Source organism: Notechis scutatus, chromosome 2 (assembly GCF_049901735.1).
Source record: "Notechis scutatus isolate UNSWTSFEM ecotype Mainland chromosome 2, rNotScu1.2, whole genome shotgun sequence".
NCBI lineage: Eukaryota > Metazoa > Chordata > Lepidosauria > Squamata > Elapidae > Notechis > Notechis scutatus.
Window position 1 is genome coordinate 37,329,480 of NC_142010.1, and position 25,604 is coordinate 37,355,083.

At 40.6% G+C, this 25,604-nt stretch overlaps 1 protein-coding gene across 2 annotated transcripts in view; it reads right to left on the reverse strand.

The window, feature by feature from the left end:
- Positions 1–4,540: 4,540 nt before the first annotated feature.
- Positions 4,541–25,604, reverse strand: part of SHQ1 (SHQ1, H/ACA ribonucleoprotein assembly factor) — a 111,032-nt gene continuing 89,968 nt past the window's right edge. The window contains exons 12-13 of one of the 2 annotated variants that reach the window (XR_015747482.1): positions 23,157–23,793; positions 4,541–4,973 (exon numbers count right to left, since the gene is read on the reverse strand). Coding sequence is in view for 1 of the 2 variants with exons in the window: in XM_026679058.2 (XP_026534843.2) it covers positions 23,211–23,793 (583 nt within the window). In the remaining variant the exon portion in view is untranslated. Of the gene's footprint in view, positions 4,974–21,843; positions 23,794–25,604 lie in introns of those variants that run through there. The other variant, XM_026679058.2, reaches the window with a different exon arrangement.

Here is a 25,604-nt window from a genome sequence, read left to right on the forward strand (position 1 = left end):
GCTCTTTTAAAATATATTAGACAAATTCATAGAACACAAGACCATCAAATAGCCACTAGTTAAGATTACCACATAATCTCTGCAGTAAATTTAGTAATAGCTGACTTGCATAGATGCTTCTCACTGCAATCTGTTTGGCAACTGTTGGACCAGAATATCACATATTTATAAGTCTTTGGGTCACTCCAGTATGGCACTTCTGATGTTTTTAATGTCAAATTTCTAGGCTCATTAGCATAATCCAGAGAAAATTGGATCCAGTCAAACAGAAATTCAACAGTTAAATTGCTCCGTTCAGAATATGACAGATTGGAGGGAGCAACCGTGGTGTGATTGAGAACCTGTACAAATCACATCAATTGATATAAATTACTTTGACAGCTCCACTATGCAGCTGCCAGTAGGATTTACACCTCATTAAGCTTCCAAGAGCTAAATGAATCAATAGGCTCAGCTCTACCATTTTTAATTAATTGTTCTAGTAATAGGGCAAAAGGAACATGGAAAGATTTCATCACAACTTTGCTTCACTTTTGTAGCTCTGGACAAGTTCACAGATACAGTCTGTCAATTTAAAGACGACTCCTTTTAAAAACTAGAACAATAGTTGTGCATTGTTACTCGTGATTGATATTGCCCTTTTGGCTGTCCAAAACACAAAGCAATCCTTGTTTCATTGAAACCCTTAGATTTCTGCTATGCTTTTTAGCAGACATATCTAAATCCTGGAAACTGAATGAAGGAGATGATGTATTGAAATGTAACATTAACTAATGGTTTAGTATGATAGGAACAAATTGTACTGGATGTTGGTGTTAAGAGTTCTGTTGTCATGACCCCATTGGAGCCTGGCTTCGAGGAGGAGGACAAGACGGAGCTAGGGCTGATGGAGAAATGACTGGAGGATCAGGACCCTTCCCAGTCCCACCAGCGAAGGACAGAGAGTGCAGGATGACCAAGCAAAGGGGGAGGAAAGGGCAGGCAGTGAGCAATTGCCCCCCACCTTCAGATTCTCAAGCACGAAGAATGGAGAGAAGGCAGGATCAGCGCAGGGCGACCTGATGACTCAGGAGGAGGGCGCCGTACCCCTCTTCACAAGGCTTACCTGGGGAGTGAGATTTAAAGAGGTGCTGTTGGGAAGGCACTTGGGAACAAGCGTTGCCTTTTTCCAGTCTTACGTGATATTACTGACTTCTGGATACTTGCCTTGTCTTGCCCTGCTTGCATTGCTTGCCTGGCCTGGCTATGTGCAAATTTGTAATGACCCAGTTCTGCTTCAGGTTGTGCTGCAGTCCCAGGGAACTCTTCCTGTGACAAGGACTTCTTGGAACCAAATTTCCTGAACTGTGTTGCTCTCAGAACTGTGCTGCTCCTCTGGACTAATAGCAGCCAGGAACTATTAGAGGTGTGTGTTTAGAGCTTTGTTCCTGGACTTGCAGTGAATGGTGCGACTTTTGGGGGAAAGTTGGAGCAATGAAGGGGAGTTAAGCCTTCATTCTGGCTGTGTTGCATCCGGGCTCAGCCCAGGGTCATCACACCTATTTTTGCCACCATCTTTTCATGTCCAGCTGTAAGGATTCAATACTAAACTATCTCCAAACTCTGGACATCCGGACTCAGTTTTAATCCAGGAATACATATAAACTCCATAATATGAGTCTTTAAGGTGAAAGAAATCTCAACCAATATAAGTTGAATCTCTGTTCCTTTATCTGCCTTTCTTTTGCTTGGTTGAAGCTTGAGTCATTTGTCCTTATCCAGTCCATTAGTCACTGATTTATAGCTTGGAGAACGGGAAGAGGCTGCAGATGGTTTGTGGGATATGGTTAGTGTGTCTCTAGCCTTGCAACTTTTTGAGAATGGAACAGTGGACTGACTAAAAAAAAATTCCCATTTGACAGTGCACTAAAATACATTTGAAGGTCTCAATTCTTTTTTTTCAAGCAACAACACTGGAATCCTCTTTTAAAAAATTATTATGCCTACTCTCTTAGCTAATCCTCCCTCTTTCAACATATCATCTAGTCATATTAAAGCACATACAGTCTCATTTTCCCTCAGAACCAGGGATGGGATGCTACTGGTTCTGCCCGGCTCTATGGAACTGGTAGCTCTGAAGAGCAGCAGACACCGAACTGGCTGCTGTTTGGCCCACCTGCCTGCCTGGGCTCTTACCTGTCCTTTATTTCCTGCTTTTTCAACCTCAGCTGCTTTGCGCAGCACAGCTGAGGTTGAAAAAGCAGGGGAAAAGAGGCTTTTCGAACGCTGCACACCTGCATGCAGCGCTTTTCAGCTGTCTGGGCGGCACAGCCTAAGGTTTTTTACACGCATGCAGTGTGTGTCAGGCACTGTGACTATGTAATCACCGAACCGGTAGTAACACCGGTTGAATCTCACCCCTGCACAGAACCTATCCAAATTTAAAGATAGTACAAAATGGACCTCTGTCATCCATGGTATCTAAAACCAGTAAGATATAATTTTGGTTGTATACAAAATATTGTCCAGTTGTATCAAGATGACTGAGGCTCCTTATATGGCTTAAAACTAAATAGGCACTTTGAGTGTTTGAAAAAAAAAAAAGTACTGTACATGGGCAGGAATGTTAGGAAAAAGGAGAAGAATCCTAAGAACATAAGAAAAGCTCTGTTGGGTCATCTCATAACCCATTCTTAGTGAACATTTCTTTTTCTTATAATGGTTCTGAGCTGTTCACAAGTAGAAAGTGGGCATATATCCCTCCCTCATGGCTCTTCCTTTGCGAGTAGTATTTGGAAGCATGCTACTCCCAACCAGGAATAACAACCAATTTGCAAAACCAATAGCTTTTGATATATCTGTGCTCCATGAATGTATTCTATCATCTGTCTGTCTGTCTGCTTAATTCTTCTCTCTCTCTTCTATCTTATTTATTGTATATAGCCTCTTATAATTATTTAAGACAGTAGCCATTTTTATGTTTTGTGACAATTAATCCCAAATATTAATTTTCACTATGTGAAAAAAATGTTTTTGTTTACTTTCATTCTTAATGCTTGAAGGAGTTGAAGAACGGTAGGTGTTGTGGATGGAATCAGGCATTTGGGGGGAATCCATGAACTGCTCCTCTTCCAGTCTATGAATTCACTGCTAAATATATACCTATTGGTAGGCATTCTCTCCCAACAGGAAATTTCATTAGTATCTCCAGATTAGTTAGGGAAGTGCTTATGCTTCACTAGGATTGCCAAAGCTTTGAAATATCTGAAAAGAAGATAGCGTTCTTTGCGTTTACGTAGAATTAACAATGGGGATCACAGAATCTGATATTTGGCAGCTACCCGTGGCCCTGCACTAATATAACTCTTTATTTATCCTGATGGGTGTTGTTCTTACTATTGCTATGATCTGGAACAAAATGCATCTGAAAGACATCTTGAAAACAAATAACCCGGAATGGCCCTTGCCAGAAATTCTGCAGACTAAAAAAAACATTCAAAGTTTGCATCTCTGCAGATAGAGATTGCCAGAAATTCAAACAGGATCTTACTTCTTATTTTCTTTATCAAGTTGAATAGTAGCTGCCTATTAGCTGCCTGATATTTTTCTCCTAGTTTTTGCATAACTTTATAGTCCGTGCTCCTCAGTTAAGAAACCAGTGCTCAGTATGAGTCATATTGAAAAATAAGAGACTTGAATTTCAATGGAAATTTTAAAAAAGTTAAATAATACTCAGACAGCTCCATTTTATTAATGAAAAATACCAATAAAGGAGAATGTTTGTAGCTCACGGTTGAAATGAGGGGTCCTCGGTGCTCTCTGAGCTTGCTTGTTTTCTTGCAGATATTTCATTACCCTAAGCTCAAAGAGCACCAACGATCCCTCATTAATAAAAAAATATCCAGCAGTCCTTCATTACCCTTATTTTAATTTTAAATAGTAAAATCATTGTTGGCTTAAGTCAACTCTGTTTCTGTTCCTAAATTAGAGAAGACTACTTTGTGAGGTGGGTAGAAGACAGAAGAGAATAACTGGGCAGTTTTTGGAAGTGCTCTGAATAAACTCTTCCCATCCTGCTCGATGGTTTTACAGAGGCAGCTAATAAGCCATCAGTGAAACCGGTTGGTGGATCAGACGGAGCACAAATCTAATCTAGTAGAGTTTCTGTTATGCAATGCTTAATAGTTAATTGTGTCCTGCCCTCTGCTTTGGTTTTATTCCTAGGCAGATGCAAGAGACAGCAGGGTGATCTTGGAAACAGCAGCACATACCATGCTTCTTGTCTTAAGCTGCTTAAACCAGCCTGCCATCTCTGAGTACAGCTATTACCAATATGAAGTGATTAGACTTTGTACATGGAAAGGAAATGAAGGAAAATCTTATTCCTAGTCTCTGGAAGCAAAATCTCTCTGTCTAGCCTGCCCCTTAACTGCTTTCGGTCTTAGGCAGTCAGTAGATGAATAGGGCTTTGCTGGGCTTCAAATTCCAAGAGGGAAAAGGTAGCCATGCTGGAAACTCTTTAAAATAACCACATCTTTTCCCTTTGCAAAGGTACAGTATATGTGGTACCTTGCTCAATAGTGATGACTGTGAGAGGGATCTTGGAGTCCGAGTGGACAATCACTTAAATATGACCCATCAGTGTGTTGCAGCTGCCAAAAAAAGCCAACACAGTCCTAGGCTGCATAAACAGAGGGACAGAATCAAGACCACGTGAAGTATTAATACCACTTTATAATGCCTTGGTAAGGCCACACTTGGAATCCTGCATCCAGTTTTGGTCGCCACAATGTAAAAAAGATGTTGAGACTCTAGAAAGAATGCAGAGAAGAGCAACAAAAAATGATTAGCGAACTGGACATATAAAGAATGGTTGCTGAAACTGGGTATATCTAGTTTGATGAAAAGAAGGACTAGGGGTGACATGATAGCAGTGTTCCAGCATTTCAGGGGCTGCCACAAAGAAGAGGGAGTCAAGCTATTCTCCAAAGCACCTGAGGGGAGGAAAAGAAGCAATGAGTAGAAACTCAAGGAGAGAAGCAACTTAGAACTAAGGAGAAATTTCCTGACAGTTAGAACAATTAATCAGTGGAACAACTTGTCTCCAGAAGTTATAAATGCTCCAACACTGGAAGATTTTAAGAAGAGATTTGTCTGACATGGTATAGGGCAGAGGTCTCAACCTTGCAGACTTGTGGACTTCATTCCCAGAATTCTCCAGCCAGCATAGCCAGCATAGCTGGCTGGAGAATTCTGGGAGTTGAAGTCCACAAGTCTTAAAGTTGCCAAGGTTGGAGACCTCTGGTATAGGGTTTCCTGACTATAAGCAGGAGGTTGGACAGAAGACCGCCAAGGTCCCTTCCAACTCTGTTATTCTAATTCTAATTGATTAAAGGACTTGCCTACTTACGTTCCAAAGCACCTTTTCCCTTTCAAAATAAAGCATTGCCAAGCCCAATAGGAGAGGGTCTTAATAGTATTAGGACTCATGATATGATATCATGAATCAACTATATACTACTATTTAGCAATTTATTTCTTCTTAAGATGAGGACCTTTGGGACCAGATTTTTCTATTGCTAAGTAAAGCAATTGTTAAGTGAGCTTTGCCTGATTTTATGACCTTTTTTGCCATAGTTCTTAAGTGAATCACTGCAGTTGTTAAATGAAACACGGAATTGTTAGGAATAACATAGGTTACCTAACGTAGTTTGGGTAAAATAATATATATAGACTATAATAGTGAGTTTAAGTGTGTGTCACTTTAACTGCAAAGCATGTAATTTTGGGTGCGGTTGTAAAATCGCCATAAGAGGGAGCAAGAGAACCTGATTGATTGCTGGCTTACTGGATTGCTTGCAGACGATGATGGATTGTTAACTGCGTGTTCTCTGCTGTTGCTGAAGGAAGAAAGGAGGGTCGACTTCTTCATATCTCTACTGCAAGGAGATTTATTACTGGACTGATATTTGTAAGTTTACTGACCTCTTTTTCGACACTGGACTTTGCAACTGAATAACCCCCGGACGGACTGAACTAGTGTATGATATATGGACTGTTTTGACTATGCTACAAATCTATTACTGGAATAAACTATTTAACTAGCACAGTGTATCTGTTTTACTGAGTGTAAGCTACAAAAACGTTTGTCTCACATATTTGCCTGCCTGCCTGACTGCTGTGCAGATTCTGCTAGGGTGTATATCCCTAACACAGTGTCATTTATACAGTGTCATTATTATTGTTGTTTACAGATGATATTGCTTTAATTACAAAAACTAATAATGAAGCTACTGAAATAATATCATTATTAGGTAAGAGGATAAAATTAAAGCAATTAGGGATCCCTAGTTTATTCCAGTATTCCTAGTTTATTCCAGTAAGATTTATAGCATAGTCAAACAGTCCATATATCATACACTATTTCAGTCCGTCCGGGGATTATTCAGTTACAAAAGCCCAAGGGAATCTGGCTTTTCCTATTAGCTTTGCTTGTTGGAAGTCGACAGGGAAGGTCACAAATAGTGATCATATGATCCTGGGATACTGCTACCATCGTAAATACAGGCTGGTTGGCAAGCATTTTGGTCACATAACTATGGGGATGCTACGACAGTAATAATTCACTTTTTTCACTGCCGTTTTAACTTTGAACAGTTGCTAAATTGATGGTTAAAAGTGAATCTGTATCTGTATTTCCCAGATCACATTTGGAAAGAAGGCATATTTCAAATGAGGACTTCATGTTCACAATCAATCAATCAGTTTATTACAGTCATAGACCAGAGACCAGAACAAATAAAAACACTCATTAAATATACAGTTAAAAATGTTAGTATAAAATAATAAATAGCAACTAAAATCTATGATAAAATCCAGTCTGTCAGTTACACATGGTCTAACTATACTAAAATTACAATCCATAAACTGTGGGGCCTGTTGTCAGTTTAATACTAAGAGAAAGGAATAAGCAGTGCAAAGGGTTTGCCACATTTGCTATATAACATAACTATGGTGGAGTAGACACGTTTCTGATGAATCCCCAGTGCTGCTGTGCAGAATCTAACCACCTGTGCTGTAGTTATGGACTATTCGTCCTTAAGCAGCCACTGGAGATAAGTAGTGTCGGAATGGCCAGTTATTGGCAGAATATGTTTTTATCCTAATCTCTGTGTAAAAGGAACATCGAAGGCAGGGGTGGGCTATTGGGGGTTTGCAGGGGTTTGGGAGACCCTCTAGTTAAGATCCTGCACAGTTCAGAAAACCCCCAAATCCCACTCCTGGCTCACCCCACCCTGCCCCTCCCAGGAATCCCCACACGGCCCGTTTTGGATGCAGGTGAGTGCAGGGCGCGTGGAGGCTCAGGGAGGGAAAAAAATGGGCCTCCTGAAAGTTCGGGAAGGCCAGAAATGGGCCTGTTTCCAGCTTTCAGAGAACCTCCGGAGTCTAGAGAGGCTATTTTCACCCTCCCAGAGGCTCGAGGAAAGCCTCGGAGCCCGGGAGGGCAAAAACACTACCCCCCTGCCGTTGTACAGGAGGCCAACTAGGCCACACCCACCATGGCGACGCCCACCCAGCAATTAGGCAGGGAGCCAGTTGCTAAAATTTTTGAATCCCACCCCTGAGTATGTGACCCATAGTCTCCACCTCTCCTGAGCCACAGGAACAGAGTCTTTCAGTCAATGGTATCTTTTTATACTTGCCATACAGGACAGTCGACGGAATCGCAAGGCAGCATGCGAGCAAAAATGCTCTCCGGTGGTTTGCTGACTCCAACTGGCTAAGATAACTGACAGGAGTAACAACATATCTAATGGCGTCTGGAGCCAGAAGCAGTGGAACTTTTTTTCACGGCTGTGTTAACTTTGAACAGTCGCTAAATTGATGGTTAAAAGTGAAGGGCTATCTTTAATGACACATTTCCCAGATCACATTTGGAAAGAAGGCATATTTGAGCCATGGTGGCGCAGTAGTTAGAGTGCAGTACTGTAGGCTACTTCTGCTGACTGCCTGCAATTTCGCAGTTCAAATCCCACCAGGCTCAAGGTTGACTCAGCCTTCCATCCTTCCAAGGTTGGTAAAATGAGGACAAACTGGTGCCTACCTATCTGTATAGCCCAAGGTTTCTACCTTGCAATAGGGCATTGTCAATTAAAAAAACATTTTCTGAAATACTGTCATGGGAGAAGGAGATAATTTGTTTTTAATTTCCTTATTTGTTTCATATTCTTCTCAATGCCTCTCCTTGCTTCCATTTCCTCCTTTCTTTCCATTCTTCTCTATATTTTTTCACCCAATCTGCTAATCCTATGGAGAGTATAAACTCCTGGAAAAACCCAAGACGTAGACTTGGTTTAGATTATCCAATGGTGGGGATGAAGAAAATGTGATCAATTGCTGACAATTGCTCCCAAAAACCTCAATTAACATAGGCAGTACATTATCCAGAGGTCCACAAATACTCCTTTCACAGACTAGGGCAAACAATCACTACGGCTTTATCTTCTCTGAAATGGATAATAATTTCCAATGGATACTAATTTAAAGTCTTATTGGAGAATCCCTTCTTCCAAGTTTCTTCCTTTTTTTTAGTAAAAACATCATAAACTGCAGTCCCACGATTGCGGGATGCCGCAAACATAATTCCTCTGACGTGCAGTCAAGGGGAGACAATAGTTGGAGCCTTGGAGCCAGGTCATAACTCCAATTTGCAGGCAGGTTGCAACTTCAAATGGATGCTATGCAAGTCAAGGACTATCTATCTGTAGGTTGCCAACAGTTAGGCTAAACATAATTGTCATTCCTGCTGGGAAATTCCTGGCCCTTCCACCAAGGACTTCTCTCATTGATTTAAACTTAAGAAATACTTAAAAAGTCTATAAAGAAAAGTACAGTGGAACTTCCTGTTCAGAATGATAGCTCTTAAGAAAACCTTACAAATGATTTGAAAAGACAAATTTGCAACCTTGAACATGGGACAAGTTTTAATTAGAAATTATATTTTAAAGGCAAGTACATGTAAAACATTCTGAGTATGAAGAGTTCTTTGTTTTGGGAAAAGCCACTTTAACTGGTCACATATTTCATGTCTGAATAAAATGTGGTTTTAGAACATATCCAAAGCTTTTTGTGGAAAGAATAGTTTGAGAGAGAGGACTGGGATTTTCTGCTTGTTCCTTCTTTTACTTCTTGAACACTGTCTCACCACTTTGTAGATTGTGGAGGACAAGGGAGAGCAACTCTTTGTTGACCAATAGAGCAAAGCGTTCCATCTCTGATACCCTATAAACTGACTAGTGGTTGATAACTTTCACAACAAACCAGTCAAATAATGGTTAAACTGAGAGCTTCTGCACTGGAGATAAATTCCCTGTGTGACTCATCACACTTGGCCAATAAAGAATTCTATTCTATTCTATTCTATTCTATTCTATTCTATTCTATTCTATTCTATTCTGTTCTGTTCTGTTCTGTTCTGTTCTGTTCTGTTCTGTTCTGTTCTGTTCTATTCTATTCCATTCCATTCCATTCTATTGCATCGCAGCCCATCCCATCCCATCCCATCTCATTTCTTTTCCATTCCATTCCATTCCAATTCTCATCGGTTATCAGCTTAAAACACATGAAAGGCTTTTTGGAAAGAAAAGATAAATTCTATGGTATCTTTTTAGGATTCAGATAGAATAAACTCTCTGAGTATTGATTTGCTTCTCAGATACTTTATGAGTGTGGTTGTGTTGTAGCAAAAAAAAAAAAAAGAGTTGTCATCCTGCTTGTATGATGCACGAAGGTAATAATCGTGCTCACTCTTAATAGCAATGGAAAATATTAGACAAATATTAGACAAAGGGAAGCTAAAGTTCTAGCAGAAGATACAATGTTTATCAAAGATTAATAATTTATTTCATTTACCCTTAACATTGCTGTATTTTTCAATTTATTTCAATTATTACTTAACAGTTTGAACAAGAGTTCCTTCCTGCTCAAAATGTCACTGGTTCCTAAGTGAAATCTTCATGGTTTCCTTTGCAAATACAAGAACGTTTAAACAGTATTGATTCTCCTGGATTTAAACCATGTCCATAGAGAATAGAAATTCCTCTGCCCCACTCTGACTGCACATACATAACTGAAAAGGTGCCAGATCCTTTTATACACCCTAATTGCTTTGGGGTTTCCACTCACAGAGTTCCACTTGGCAACACAAAGCAAGAAAAAGCATGAAAACCATGTTATGTGGAAAGTCACTTCACACCTCAATTACAGCTTCTGCTAACCACTTCAGATGTGAAGTATAATGTTTTCTCCAGCAAGAGGATGCTATTAGCACAATATGCTGTTAACACCGAGGCTGCAAACTGAGCAGCACCAGGGGAAATCACCTAGCAGTGGAAGCTCTACAGATGTCAGCTTTCATACCACTCAGAGGAATTATTTCCATGGATTCAAATGAGCCTCTCCTACAATTACTATTTTGGCCTCAAGTGACCCAAGTCTAAAGCTGCCAGATTCGGACTTTACATATTTGCAGAATGGCCTTCTTGGGGCAGCTCTGAAACTGTTACACATTTTGGGGGAGGGAGACTGCAAATTTAATAGTTGGGACCCAAGTTTGTTTTACTATTTTTTTTGGTGGTGGGGGGAATGGAAGCTCTTAAAATCTATCTGTAGTAAGTTAGAAAACTAGACTGAAAACAACTGAATAAAACTGAACAAGGACAAATGCAAAACTTTCCCTTAGGAAACAGAAGTTAACCACAGAATGAAAGATACATAACCGGACAAATAACTCCCTTTTTTAGGATCCTGAGAAAAATATTTGTAGAAATGCCCTTGGAATAACAATTCCACCCTGAACATGTTATTAAGTCAGTAAGTGCAGCGTGGCTGCAAAACAGTGGTTGCATCAATTGAAAATTGGGAAATTTGTCCACACCCAGACAAGATTGCAGGCTAATCTAGACAGGCTGGAAGACTGAAAAGAGCAAGATATGATAGAAGATATATTCTATTAAAGGCACATGAAGTCCTTATTCTCCTCCACTCTGTACTCATGACACCAGACCTGGAGGACTGTGTACAGTTCTGGACACTACTTTTCTAGAATGCTATTGGCAGATGGAAGCAGGCCTAGAGAAAGGTGACAAAGATGTGTTCTGACCCAAACCTGGTTCCAAGAGAGCAAACACAAGACAAAGGCAGCAGTATAATCTGATTAAGTTTCAGCAAAGAATCCTGTTTCTTCACAGATAAAAGGCTGCTTCCAACTAATTAGCTCCGACAAGAAAGAGCCTTGCCAAGTTTTTTCAAGTCTGACAAAAAACAACAGATAAGAAATAATTTACAAGTGTCTTCAAATACCAACTGTAATGTTCACGAGGCTGAGTTCAAAACTTCTTTGTCTTCTGGTTAGCTTCACAGCTGGCTTTTATCTTCTTGAATGAGGGGCCATTACCTTACAGCTTTACTCCGGAGTCACCCGTGCTGTTGCAACTGCTCTTTCCTCAGAGCAATCCTGCACGCACGCGCACTTGGCCCAGGCTCCTCGGTAACCTCCTCATCACTGCTGCCAGCCCACACAATCTCTGAAGGCAGAAGTCCACTCCTAATGGTCCAGGCCCCTCATCTGAGACCTCACTCTCCTCAGCTGTCTGCACCTGCTGCCGGTTAACCACAACAAGATGATACAGGAAGTTGAGGTTGAAGATGTGCTTAAACTTGAGGTGGTGCTTCAGGATAGGTTGAAGGAATTTGGGATGTTCATTCTGGAGAAAAGACAACTGAGGGGAGACAAGGTAGACAAAGTGGCCAGTTATGACAGACTTCTCCACAGCTACTTATGACCCAATTTCAAATTCTGTTGGTCACCCCTCCTTCTCACAGTAACTTCATTGCATTTTGGATGCTTGGCAACTGGCCCGCATTTATGGCTGTTTGCAGTGTCCTGTGATCCCGGGACCATGATTTATGTCATTTTTGCTGGAAACTAGTGTTTACTTCTGGCAAACAATGCTCGTTGGGTACAATGGATTTGCTTAATGACTGCTGCAAAAAAGTTGTAAAGTCAGACACAGTCACATGATACCCACTTAATTACTGGTGTGCCTTATGACTGTGATTCCAGTGCTGTTATAACTTCGAACAATCACTAAATGAATAGTTGTAAGTCAAGGACTACCTGTATTTTGATATCGGAGTGCATGATTTTCACAGAACAAAAGAGGCGAGCCTATTACAAAAAGCATGGCTGAAGGCCAGAATGGACAAAACTGAACTGATCTGAAGTAAGAGATGGACGAATCTGAGAAAAGAGACTGCTAGGAGGGTCTGAACTTCAGGCTTCAGTTAAACTTTCCAGGCACACATCCACTCCAATAGAAATGTCCATATTTTTTCTTGCTACAAACACCAGCTCCAAAAAGCATCACTTCCAGTAAGAAAGAGAGTCAGGGAAAGTGATCTCTACTCGTGCTTCACTTCTCTGTGTCTATTATAATTCCAGGATTGGGGGAAAGCACCCTTCTGTCCATCTCCCACCTCTTTCCTTTTCCTGCTGCTTCCATTTTGCTCAAAATCCTTTCCCTCCTAATCATTGAAGCCCAAAAAACAAGGTGAAACTAAAGGAGAAAATCACGACAGGAATTCCCGTTTCCTTTCAACTCTTCAACTACGCCTAGCAGGACATATTCAGCACTGGGTAATTTAAAGCAACTCAGCAATAAGGCTGGTACTTGTGTGTGTGTGTGTGAGAGAGAGAGAGAGAGAGAGAGAGAGACAGAGAGAGGGAGAGCACACGTGTTCATTTCCTCCCACACCTGGAAGAGACAGCCTTTTCTAGAGACACCAGTGTGAGAGATGCCTTTGCCTGCTCGCTACCCCTCCCCCCAATCCTCCCCACTTCCCTGGCCTCAGCTCTGCAGGAACAGATGGGCTAATCATTGTTCTTCTTCCACCGTGAGCCCGCCTGCTGTAGCTGTAAGCCTTCTGCAGTTGTCATACAACAGTGTGCAGCAGGCAGAGCTACGTCAGAAAAACACACGCTCTCTGGTTGATCTAGGCTCACGAATGGGACTCTTTCTCGCCAATTACTACAAAACTGTGACCAGAAACTCATTATGCCAGTGCTGGGAAGTGGTATGGAGGGAATGGGAGGCCTCTCCAATCTTGGCCAACATCAAGAATATTTAAGGGTGGAATTTATGGGATTAGTTCCTCGTTTGGCTTGCAAGTGATTTATGCTTACAAGTCCCATTAACATTTATGACTCACTGACTGGAACCATCTTTGTATTCATGTTTAATTAGACAGCGCATTGCTCCATCTTGTCCCTAGCTTCAAGTGGAATGGTACAATTATCATTCTGTGCAGCCAGACTCCATGCCAGAAGGCTACTTGCTGCTCACTCACACATGAAACAGCATCATCAAGAAGGTGGTATCCTTGTGCAAAACTGCTGCCTGAAGAGCACCCAGACAGCTTTATTGCCTGACATGTCAGATTCTCAGCTTTTCAATACAGACAACTCCGCAGTTCAGCTGCCAAGATGCTAAGCAATCTGTTATTAAAACCATGGATAGCCAAGTGCCCACTGGCTTCAATTAGCTAGAAGGCTGCATTGGTGCTACTGCTACATATTTTTTTTACTTCGGGAAAACTGATAGGCATTCACAGGACTGGAGGATTAAACAATAAGCAATAAGTCTATATTTATAGAGACAAACTCCTGGGAGGAGGTTTTGAAGTACCTAGCAGGACTTCCAGGTTCTGTAACAGCTTTGTTCCCTATGCTATCCATCTGGTAAACTTGCAAGATTTGTTTCTAAGATAAGATAATCAGAGTTGGAAGGGACCTTGTAGGCAGACCCTACACCATTTCTGACAAATGGCAGTCCAATCTCTTCTTGAAAGTCTCAACTGATGGCGCTCCCACAACTTCCAAGGGCAAGCATTCCATCCGTTTCTCATGCCATGTACATGTATACATCCAAACGAGACTGTGTTGTTTCTCTGTGTTATATATGTGGGTACATGAATAATTTTGTATTTATTTATCTTGTCATAGGTAGATAGATAGATAGATAGATAGATAGATAGATAGATAGAAAGAATTCTTTATTGACCAAGTGTGATTGGACACACAAGGAATTTGTCTTGATGCAAATGCTCTCAGTGTACATAAAAGAAAAGATACATTCATCAAGAATCAAGAATCATAAAGTACAACACTTAATTCATTTAAGTCATAGGGTACAATAAGCAATCAAATCATACTAGAAACAGTCAATATAAATCGTAAGGATACAAGCGACAAAGTTACAGTCATAAAGTCATATAGGAGGGGATGGGTGATAAGGAGTGATGAAAAGATTAACAGCAATAGTAGTGCAGACTTTGTAATAGTTGAACAGTGTTGAGGGAATTATTTGTTTAGCAGAGTGATGGCGTTGGGGAAAAAACTGTCCTTGTATCTAGTTGTTCTGGTGTGCAGTGCTCTATAGCGTCGTTTTGAGGGAAGGAGTTGAAACAGTTTATGTCCGGGATGTGAGGGGTCTGTAAATATTTTCACAGCCCTCTTTTTGACTCATGCAGTATACAGGTCCTCACTGGAAGGCAGGTTGGTAGCAATTGTTTTTTCTGCAGTCCCAATTATCCTCTGAAGTCTGTGTCTGTCCTGTTGGGTTGCACAACCAAACCAGGCAGTTATAGAGGTGCAGATGATAGACTCATGTTTATGTTTATGTTAGAGGTGGAGACCCTTGAGAGCTATATGCAATGTAATTTCATTTTAATGTATGCCGATTAGTGTACATTCAAAGTGACAATAAAGTATTCTAAGTCTGAGTCTAAACACAAACGGCATCAAATAATACCACCTAAAGGCAAATATCCTGTTTGATGTTCAGATAATCCTTGACTTATGGCCGGTCACTTAATGGTTTGAAATTACAATAGACTCCCCCCACCCACCCAAAAGGTAATGGCTGCCCCCCACGTCCCCACCAGGTGGTCATGTCAATGCATTTCAAGTGCTCAATGACTAGTCCACATTTACGGCTGTTTGCAGCATCCTGTGATTTATGCAATTTTGGTCAAAAGCCAACATTTACTTTTGGTTTTCAGCAAAAGCATCTCATACCGAACAATGAGTTTGCTTAACGACTGTGGTGTTCGCTTAACAACTACATTAACTCTACAACCACCATATTCACTGAAGACTGCCGCAAAAGAGATCGTAAAATCAGCTGAATCAAGTGATAACTCGCTTTACAACTGTCACAACTTTTGTAATTGGCAGGCTCTATTGCTGCCATTAAGGACTATCTGTTAAGGCATCAGGTGAGAAACTAGGAGACAGGGAGTTCTTGTCCCACCTTGCGCATGGAGCCAGTTGGATTACTTTGGGCCAGTCAGTCTGCTGAAGATGTTACCTAGCCTGGTAATGAAACTAACCCACAAGCTTGGAGGGACCAACCCTTCACCCTCATTACAACAGTTCATTTGGTGACCTTTCAAGTCACTGAAAAAAGTGACTTAAGATCATTTTTTACAACTGTCGCAGCATCTCCATGGTCATGTGCAGAAGTGGTATTCAGCAGGTTCTGACTAGTTTTGGAGAACCGGTAGTGGAAATTTTGAGTAGTTTGGAGAACTGCCAAATACCACCTCTGACTGGAGATTTCACACTATCCTTCCTCTGCCATGCCCACCAAGCCACGCCCACAGAACCGGTAGTAAAAAAAATTGAATCCCACCACTGGTCATGTGATCAAAATTCAACCACTTGGCAACTGACTTATGTTTGTGATGGCTACCGAGTCCCAGGGTCATGTGATCCCTTTTTGTGACCTCCTGACAGGCAAAGTCAATGAGCCAGATTCACTTAATAACCATGTTACTAACTTAACAACTGCAGTTATTCACTTATGCACGGTGGCAAGAAAGATAGTAAAATGGGACAAAATTCACTTAACTGTCTCATTTAGCAACCTAAATGTTGGGCTCAACTGTGCTCATAAGTCGAGGACTATGTGTAATTGGGACTTGTCACTAAGGGACACAATCCCTTGAAATTCCATCTCACATCCCCTCACATTCATTCTACTCCTCTGGACTTCTGATCTAAGAAAAGTCCCGCATCCATGGTCAATTCTAAACAGCCAATCTGTTTATCTCTTTGACCTGCATTTCCCCCCTGTTTTCTTTCCCCTCGAGGCACAATTTTCAGAACATTTAGCACTGTCACTGATGGCAAGCTGCACACTCAAAAGTTACAAATCAATTGCCCTGGTACATTCCTTGCTTATTGAAGCAATCTCAACCTCATCAATGTTACCTTTACTTGATCCAAAGTAAACTCTACATAGGTTTCAAGGACAAGAGAGAAAGAATCAAAGTTAAGTAAAAACTAACGTATCATGTTACTCTTGCTAGCATTTTAAGAGTGTGAGGTATCATCCAGAAGGCTTTTCTCCTCTGAAAGTTTAGTCAGAATTTACATTAGACCATCTGAACTGATAGGTATTCTGTTTACACTAAGACACAACTGATTCGGCCCAGTAACTCATTTGAAAGGATTACTGAATTGACTCCATGACTTCAGTCTTACCAGTATTCTGCTTTATTGTATAGTCAATTGCCAGACATACTGAGAAGCAAACATAAAGAAAGACTAATTCTGGGAGTGGGGTTTTCCCCCTTCAATAGATCATTAATAATAAACAATGACTCCACCTAGGCTATGCAGAGACCGAGTGACTATGGCATTCAAAATAAAATAGATCTATTGCTTTCTGTGGTTGTCGATCCCCAATTTGCTCTTTTCTAGAAAAATATATCACCTCAGATTAGGTCAGCATTTATAAAAAAAATATCACCACAGATTAGGTCTGTAATTATAAAGTATCATAAAAGATATCACCTCTGTTGTTTGTGTTAACCTTGGAAGTGCTAAACAGAAATATTAGAGAAGAAAAGGATATAAAAGGGATGAAAATTAAAAAGGAAGAATTTAAGTTGCAAGCATTTGCAGATGATCTGGTTTTCATTTTAGAAGACCCACTAGAAACAGCATCAAAATTGATAGAAAAGATAGAGGCATATGGAAAAGTGGCTGGTTTGAAAACAAATAAAGATAAGACAAAGATCTTGACAAAGAATATGCTATCAAGACAAAAGGAAGAACTGGCCGATCTATTGAAAATTCAGGTCATGAATAAGATCAAGTACATTTGACAGGGATACGCTAAAAGAGAATAATTATATCAAACTTAAGCAGCAGCAAGATGCAACTGTCATTAATAGGAGAATATCACAATCAAGATGAATCTATTACCCAAATACATTCAAGGTAGAAAAGACTCTAAAACAGAAGGTTTCTATGAAAAACTGATTGATTTAGATAAGATTTTGACAGGTACTGATGAAAGGTGATTAAAAATGGTATGGATATTTATTAGAAATTAACTAGAAACAATGATTGCTTGGGGAAGAATTTTGGATATGGGATTGATCTAGAGAAATGGCAAAAAATGTGGTCTCAAAATTATAAAATGACAATGTCAACAGCATATAAAGAAAATTTGTATAAGATGTTTTACAGGTGGCATTTTCCCCTGACAAGAATAGCAAGAATGTTCAAGAACAAATCTGGAAAATGTTGGAAATGTCATCAGACACCTGGCTCATATTACCATATGTGGTGGACTTGTGCGGATGCTAAAAAATATTGGACTAAAATCCACACGTGGTTGGAAAAAATGACAAAAAAGCATATAGATTTGAAACCAGAGATATTTTTATTGGGAATTTTACCTGAAATATATTGTAAAGAATTGAAATACCTGATTGTAAATGTATTAACAGCGGCTAGGATTGTATTTGCTAAAAACTGGAAAAATGAGAAAATACCATCACAGGAGGAAATCATTAAGAAAATATTGGAATGTGCTGAAATGAGTAGATTGACATTTGAAATCAGAGAACAAGTTGATAAACAATTTTACAAAATTTGGGATCTATTCCATCAATGGTTGGACAATAAAACATGGTAATGAAATATGTAGATTCTTAGAAAATAATAAATATATAAAGATGTATTCTTTTCTTATTATATCTACAAAATGATTGTAGGATAGATTTGAGATGATAATATGAACTGTCATAAAACAAATTAAGTAAAATATGGATTATTTTGTAAAACATGAATGAATAAAAGTATAGTTGATTAACAATGATATTAATGTATTTAATATTTAATATTTGATTGAAAATATGAGTATACAATGTAATTGTAATTGAAGACTACGAAATGGAAGCACAAAACAATTTGCAAACCAACCAGCACACTGTATGTATATATATGGAAAATGGCTTAATGTTTTTATGTTTTGTTTGTCTATGTTTGTCTTAAAAACCAATAAAAAATTTATAAAAAAAAAGATTCATATTTATTAACATGAGATAGAAAGTTTATTTATTCACTTATTAAACTTGGGCTTTTAGAAGCCAACTCAAAGTCACAGTATTTTCAGAAGATGCTATTTTTCTGATACGTCAAACTAAGTTTCCAGGCAATGGAAATTCATCTCTACATATTGTGTAACAGAATTGTTAATTTATATTTCCAGAATGATAGCCATGTTATGTTTTGATGTTTTTGCTTCAACTAGCTAATGAAGTGGGCTACGATCTCTGAAAATTTAAATCAGGGGTATCAACTGGGCGTGATTGACTAGCTGCGTTGGGACAGAACAACTCGCACCGGCTAACTCAATGTGAGGACAATTCACCCCACCTGGCACTGCACCTGTAGCTCCACCTCTTCAGCCTCAGTGGCGGGGCTCCTGCTGGACAGAGCTGCCACCGCTGCCGGTGCTGCTGGAGTGGGGTGAGGTGAGGCCGAGGTTATTTGATGCTCTGGGCTGGCTGTCACTGCCGGCCAATGATCAGCCGAGGGTCAAACAGGCTGCAGCTGCTGCTGGGCACTGCCAGCCCCCGTGCGCTCGCTGCCTCCTGTTTATGCACCTAGGGGGAGTACCCAGTCAGGCTAGGGTGGGCCAGGGCCGAGATGGTGGGGGCTGGTCCCTCGCCATCACCATTGCAGCCCCGTGGATTAGATCGGGGTCGCCAACCTTTTGGATCCCAAGGCCCACCAAATTCATACTTTTAAATCCCGAGGACCACTAATACGATTTTTTTTAAAAAAGCTAATATACTTAATATAAATTTTTTATATTAAATATAAATTTTATATAAAAATTATACACACTCACACTTATTTAATTATAACAAAAATGTGAATGCTTAATGATAACAAAATAAAACGTCCCAGGCTGGAAGCCTCCCCCCACCTGCACCTTCCAAAGAGACAGAAGAGCCTTTCAGATGCCAGGTGGAGGATTGAAGAACTCAGATCTGCAGCCGAGGAAAAGCTGGGGGAGGGGAGGTGGCTCTGAGAGAGAGAGAGGAGGGGTGTCCTGGGGGAGGGAGGGAGGGGAGGGAAAACCCAGAGAGAGAGAGAGAGAGAGAGAGAGAGAGAGAGAGAGAGAGAGAGAGAGAGCATCTCTCGCATTACCAGGGGAGGAAAGGAGGTGAAACCAAGACCTACAAAACACCAATCTACCACGTTCCAGGAGATCTTAAAAACCACAAACACTCCCACTTGCAGTTCCCGTGTCTCCCGGCTCAGGTCCCTGAGATGCATGCTCCCACACACGGCGGAGGCGGCAACAACAGTCCCCTCCCCCAGCACCCTCTGTCAGCCTCCCATTAGTTCTCTGCTTTGATTGCTCCTGGCTCTCTCTTTCCTCCCCATCCCCGCCCATGTGCAGGCAGGAAAGGAAAGGGAGATAGAGCCGTGCAGAGCTCTCTGCTTTTCCAGCCCTCGCTGCCTCTCCCAACATCGAAGCCTCATAAACGCAGGCAGAGCCGCCACAGCGGTAGTGCCGAGTTGCTTGCTTCTCCTCTACTGCCTCCTCCTCCAGCACCTCCTTCTCTGAGTAGGGCGATTCTGAACTAACAGAGCATTCTAAAGCAACTCAGGATGCTACCGCTGCAGTGGCTTTGCCCACCTCTGTGAGGCTTCGATGTTGAGAGGCAGCGAGGACTGGAAGAGCTGAGAGCTGCGCATGGCTCCACGTGGGTGCGAGGGGGGGGGAAAGAGAGGCGGGATCAATTTAAAGCTAGAGAACTAATGGGGAGAGCTAACAGTGGGCGCTGGGGGTGGGGACTGTTGTTGCCGCCGCCGCCGCCGTGTGTGGGAGCTGGTTGGCACGTGCATCTCGGAGACCTGACTCCAGGGTCGCTCGAAGAGCCGGGATGCAAGAGAACTGAGCAGCCCAGATTAATTGCTTTTGGGGGCCATTTCTTCTGCGGCCCACCAAAATTTTTCCACGGCCCACTAGTGGGCTGCGGCCCACTGGTTGGCAACAGCTGGACTAGATCTAACCATATTATGGGCTGTATCTGGCCCAAGGACCTTGAGTTTGACATGTCTGATTTAAAGGATCATAAATTAGGTGCCACAAGACTTTAATTTTTGTTAAGAAGCTTTGGGGTTTGACAACACATTGAGGAAGAACATGAGATTTGGACTGAGTACACATGTGCATGTAGCTCTGTCAGCAATCCTTGGAAGCAGCTATATCTGTTTCTTGATTTGTGTAGCTATTTTGTGATCAAGGGGAAATCAACCTGTTATATTTCAGGTGTTGCTAAGAATGCTCATATTTTACATTAATAAATACCAGTAAACAATCATCTCATGCATCTGTTGTGGGAGAGCACGAAGATGACCTGAGTAGGAATATCTGCCCCACAAATAGGAACTGGCGGCATCGTAAAGGAAAGCATGTTTTTTTCCTTTTAAGTACTTTTATAAATACGGTATAATAAATGAATACATTTGGAAAGAAAAGCAGTAACCTAAAACAAAGACTGACAATTGTCTGATACCTGAGAGGGCTGTGGTAATGGATAGTAGGGTGGTTAAAAGCCACATAGAAATAAGATTTGATGGGGTTTTGAAGGGATTCTGATTTGTGCATTCTTTTTAAAAAAAATATTTATGTTAAACCAATGTTGGGGCTTATGTGGAAGGAGTGTTGCTATGATCTCATAGCATAACTGTTACTGATTATTGTAGAGAAGCACATTCTAATGTTAATGTTTTCAGGAAACAAACTGAACATAATTTTCTGTTTTCAGATGCAGCCTTATGCCATGCCTGGAGCATAATTCAGACAAAAGCTAGATCTGAAATTTCATATATTTCTAAAACATAAAGTGAAAGCTGTGGTTTTCTCTGAGGAGTGAACAATCCTAAATATCAGGAGTGTGGGTGAAAAAGTCAACCTCTAAAGTCACAACAAAGTCAGGCTGAAGTAAGGATTTTGATTATGTAGGAAAAGGGTGGAATAAAGGATGTTATATTTTCATCAATATAGCAGTCAATTCTCAATGAGAAAGCACACTTCATTGCCTGTCACAAAATCGCGGGCTGAAAATGAATAATGGGCCACTTACCTTTTGCCATAGGAGTGCCAGTGCTTGAACAATATACATGATACCTCCACAGTTTTATTCTCAAATTTGCACAAACTAAACATATTGACCCAGCTGGTGCCTTAGGCGCATTTTCTGTGTAGTTTATTACATTATCACTGATCACTGTGGAGATACATTGTGAAAAATTGCAAATAATATGAAAAAATCAGGATGCCAAAGTATGAATACAGACATGCATATTGTGCATCTTGGATGCAAATGAAAAAAAAATGCAGCTTTGCCTATTAGAAGCAAAGAATGCAAAAAAAAAGAACATGATTGGAGCATATAGCCCTAAATGAAAAATGCTCATCACTGCTCTTCAATTACACCCATCTTTTATTAAGCCACTGGCCTAATTACAATGATATTATTTCCTACAGTTTAGATCTGCATTTTAGCCAGCAAATCACATTTTCTCCAGCTGAGTCATATATCAGATCAGTAGCATAAAGATAATCTACAATCTATGTTTAATAATCAGCTGTTCTAAAATAATATTGCCAAATATAGTCACATCTCACAAATGAGGATTTTTATGGATAGAAATCTATCAATTTTACTCTCCATGAGTTTTGACCCCCCCCCCCCTAGTTTTTAAGTTTTCTAATCTTATTTTTACATTTTTAGCAAAGATTGGTATGAACTTATTTGTACTTACAATTCTCATTCATCCAAATATATATAAGATAAGGTGGGAATTTTTGACTATATATCCAAAGGGAATACATACCAATTCCTTCTCTTTTTTGTCACACTTGAGTAGCTAAAACAAATAGCTGTTTTTAATATTGATTTTAGTCACTAATGTTTACATGTATTTCTCCTAACTATCCCAACTTTGTTGATTCAGTCTCAGATACCTGCATAATGATTTCCTCTGTGGTGGTGAATGATCACAATAAAATATTTCAATATATATCATACACACTCTAAGATACATCTAAGCATACACACACAACCTAATTTATGTTCGATTTTTGATAAGACAATTACATTGCATAATTTGCATAAAAATAAATATTGAGAGATATCTGGATTCCAACTTGTGTATTGTTTAAAGAACTGAATTTAGATCGGTTCATAGTAAAATATTAACTGAACCAATCTCTTTCCCATCACTGCCTGCTTAGTAAGTCCCAGTAAATTCCACAAAATTCAGTAATGGGAAATATTATTACCATTCATCTGAACAGATATTGAATATGCTGCATATAGAAATCAACTTGAATGTCAAAGATACTACATGCAAATATCTGGAAACTACAAGGCTTTTTACTTCTACTCAGGCACAAGCACCTCAAAATAAACAAGATATTAAGCTGTTAACAAAATTTTAAAATACAAAAATAGTTAAGCATACTTTTTTTTCCAGAAACCAGTAACTTTCTTCCATATTTTATACTTTCCTAGTGCAATTAAACTATTGTAATGTTAAGAATATAGAAAAATATATCAAAATTAAATTAGACTGGATTACAGTTATATATTTAGAGCACCTTTATCTCATGAAGATCTTGATGAGGGACACCCATGTTTTTTTAAAAATATAGTTTTGCTTGCATGTATTAACAAATTCTACCTAATTATTGTATAAGAAGCTTCATCTGTAATACCCAACACTTCAGAATCACCTCCAAGAAATTTTCCTTTTCGTTAGGATCCATCCGGTAAAATGTTCCTTGTAATTAGGATCCTCCAGGCTGTGCTGTGCAGTTGGTTCCCATCTCTTGCGAAGAGCTGCTGCAGTCCTGGTCATCATCCCTTAGAGAAGGTGCAGTTTCAGGCACCTCTGTCAGCCTTACTGCTGCCTGCATTTGCTTTTCTAATTCCTTTATCAGTTCTCCCGAAACAGAAGTAGACCGTAGAGAAAGCTTTGATTTTTCATTACTACCCTCCAGTGTCAAAGTGCCCGTGTCTTGCCTTAATCCATTATTGTCAATAAGTGGGACTGTCCTTTCCTCTAGGAGTGTGCATTGTGAAGGATTTATTTTCCCATCTTCACTGGCTGAGGACTCTTGTTCATCCGAATCAGAGACTTCTGTCTCGTATGATGAAGTGCTGCCCGAGTCCTCGAATTCACTGGTTTCTTCTTGAGAGGGAGGCAGCAGCTGCTGCTCAGAATCGTCTGCGTCAATCCCTTTTAACTCTTTCTCTTCCTCGTGTACCAGAAGTGCAGCTGTTTCTAGCTCATTTAATTCGAGACCCAAGTCCTCCTTACTCAGCTCTGCTTTCTGCACGCATTCAGCGAGCGCTGCCAACTTCTTTGACCTGTGGAAGGGAAGATAAAAAAACATCCGGTGTTCTGAATGACACAAAAGTGACTAAACCAATGCAAACTATACACAAGACAATAAATAACAAGCGCTCCCATGAGTAGATTTTCTGATTATTCATCAGCTAAGCGTCAATCATGCTTCTTGTTCTTTTTGTCTACCTGATTTATAAAAGCACCTTTCCTCTTAATCCCACGATTGCTAACATTCCTCAGTAAATTCAGTACTGATGGGATGAAAGAGTGGACAACATTCTTCAGCGGGATGAAAGCATTAATGACTGGAGACTCCTTTAACAGCTGCCCAATTGTTAGGCTTGGCGGTGGACAATGGGTGGATGGAGCCAAGCTTCTCTTCCTCTCTCCCTTCCCATCGTTCCTCTGATAAACACATATCCTGCAGACTAGTTTTATTTTTGTACTTGATGTGTTTTTTATATAGCCACCCATCTCACACACGTACCTCTGGGTGGTGTACAAAGACAAAAACAATAGAATGAAATAACAAAAAAAGCAGGAAAATTCATTTTAAACTTAAAAATAATACAACCCATTATGTGAAAAGCATAATTGGCAGGACGATGAACTCATTTTCAAAGTAGCAATACAGCCCCTCTGCAGGCTCCACACCCCACTTTATCAGGCCTCCCCAGACCTGGTGACGAAGTCATCACTTGAGGTCCTTCTAGAGGTCCAGAAAGAAGTTGGGGCCGATCTGATCTCAGGGAGAACGATGTTGCGGAGTTGGGTGCCAGTGCAGAAAAGGCTCTCTTCTTGGATCCTATCAGGCAATACTCCATCCTGGATGGGATCAGCAACATGCCCTTTGAGTTAAATCTGATGGGGCAGGTAGAGGTGATTGGAGAGAGGCGGTCCCTCAAATAATCCAGCTAGATAGGGCTTTAGCGGTAATTACCAGCACCATGACTTGAACCCAGAAACAAACTGTTAACCAATACAGCTAGCATAACATAGAGGTGTAAAGTGTACTGATCCAAGTTCCCACATCATTCATTTTGCACCAGCTGGAGTCTACAGATGCTCTTCAAAGCCAGTCCCATGTACATCATGTTACATTAGTACATGTGGGAGGTGACAAGGGCACGAGTGACTGAGTGCAGGGTCTTCTGGTTTAGAAATAAGAGTAACTGTCATACAACCTAAAGTTGTGCGAAGTTCTTTTCAGACATGACTGCCATTTGCTCATCGGACATGAGTCACAAGTTCCATAAGGGTCACCAGATTGTGCACCAAGGCTGTCTGGAGCTATGCTACCCCACTCAAAACTAAGGATAGTAAACTCTCAAGTGATGATGGCCCTAAAAGCTGCCGCTGTTGAGCTGAAGCCTTTTGTCCCCCATCTAAATCCCCAAGTTGATACCAAGACAGGATATCAATAGCATTGCTTATTTCACCTGATGTGAAGTAAGCAATGTGAAATGAAGTATGATGCATAATGATGTCTCACACCATGTCTAAAGATGACCTCTATCAATTGCTTCATGTAAATGTTAATGTTGTGGTCTGCCGGCGGCCTGTGGAGCTGACAGCAGAGTCAGACAGTGGGAGGAACATGGGCCAATCCTGGAGAGGGCTCAGACGAGGGATCTGCGTCCAACAAAGAGATGGGGCCAGGGCCATCTGAGAGTTATGTGCTGACTCTGGAGCCTCCAGAATCTGACATCAGCGAGGCAGAGGAACAAGGGGAGCCTGTTCCTACTGCACACTTGCGCAGAGCTGCCAGAAGGCAAGAACAGTTAAGACAAAAGGGGCGATTCAGGAGTAAGGTTTGGAGATGATTGGCCCT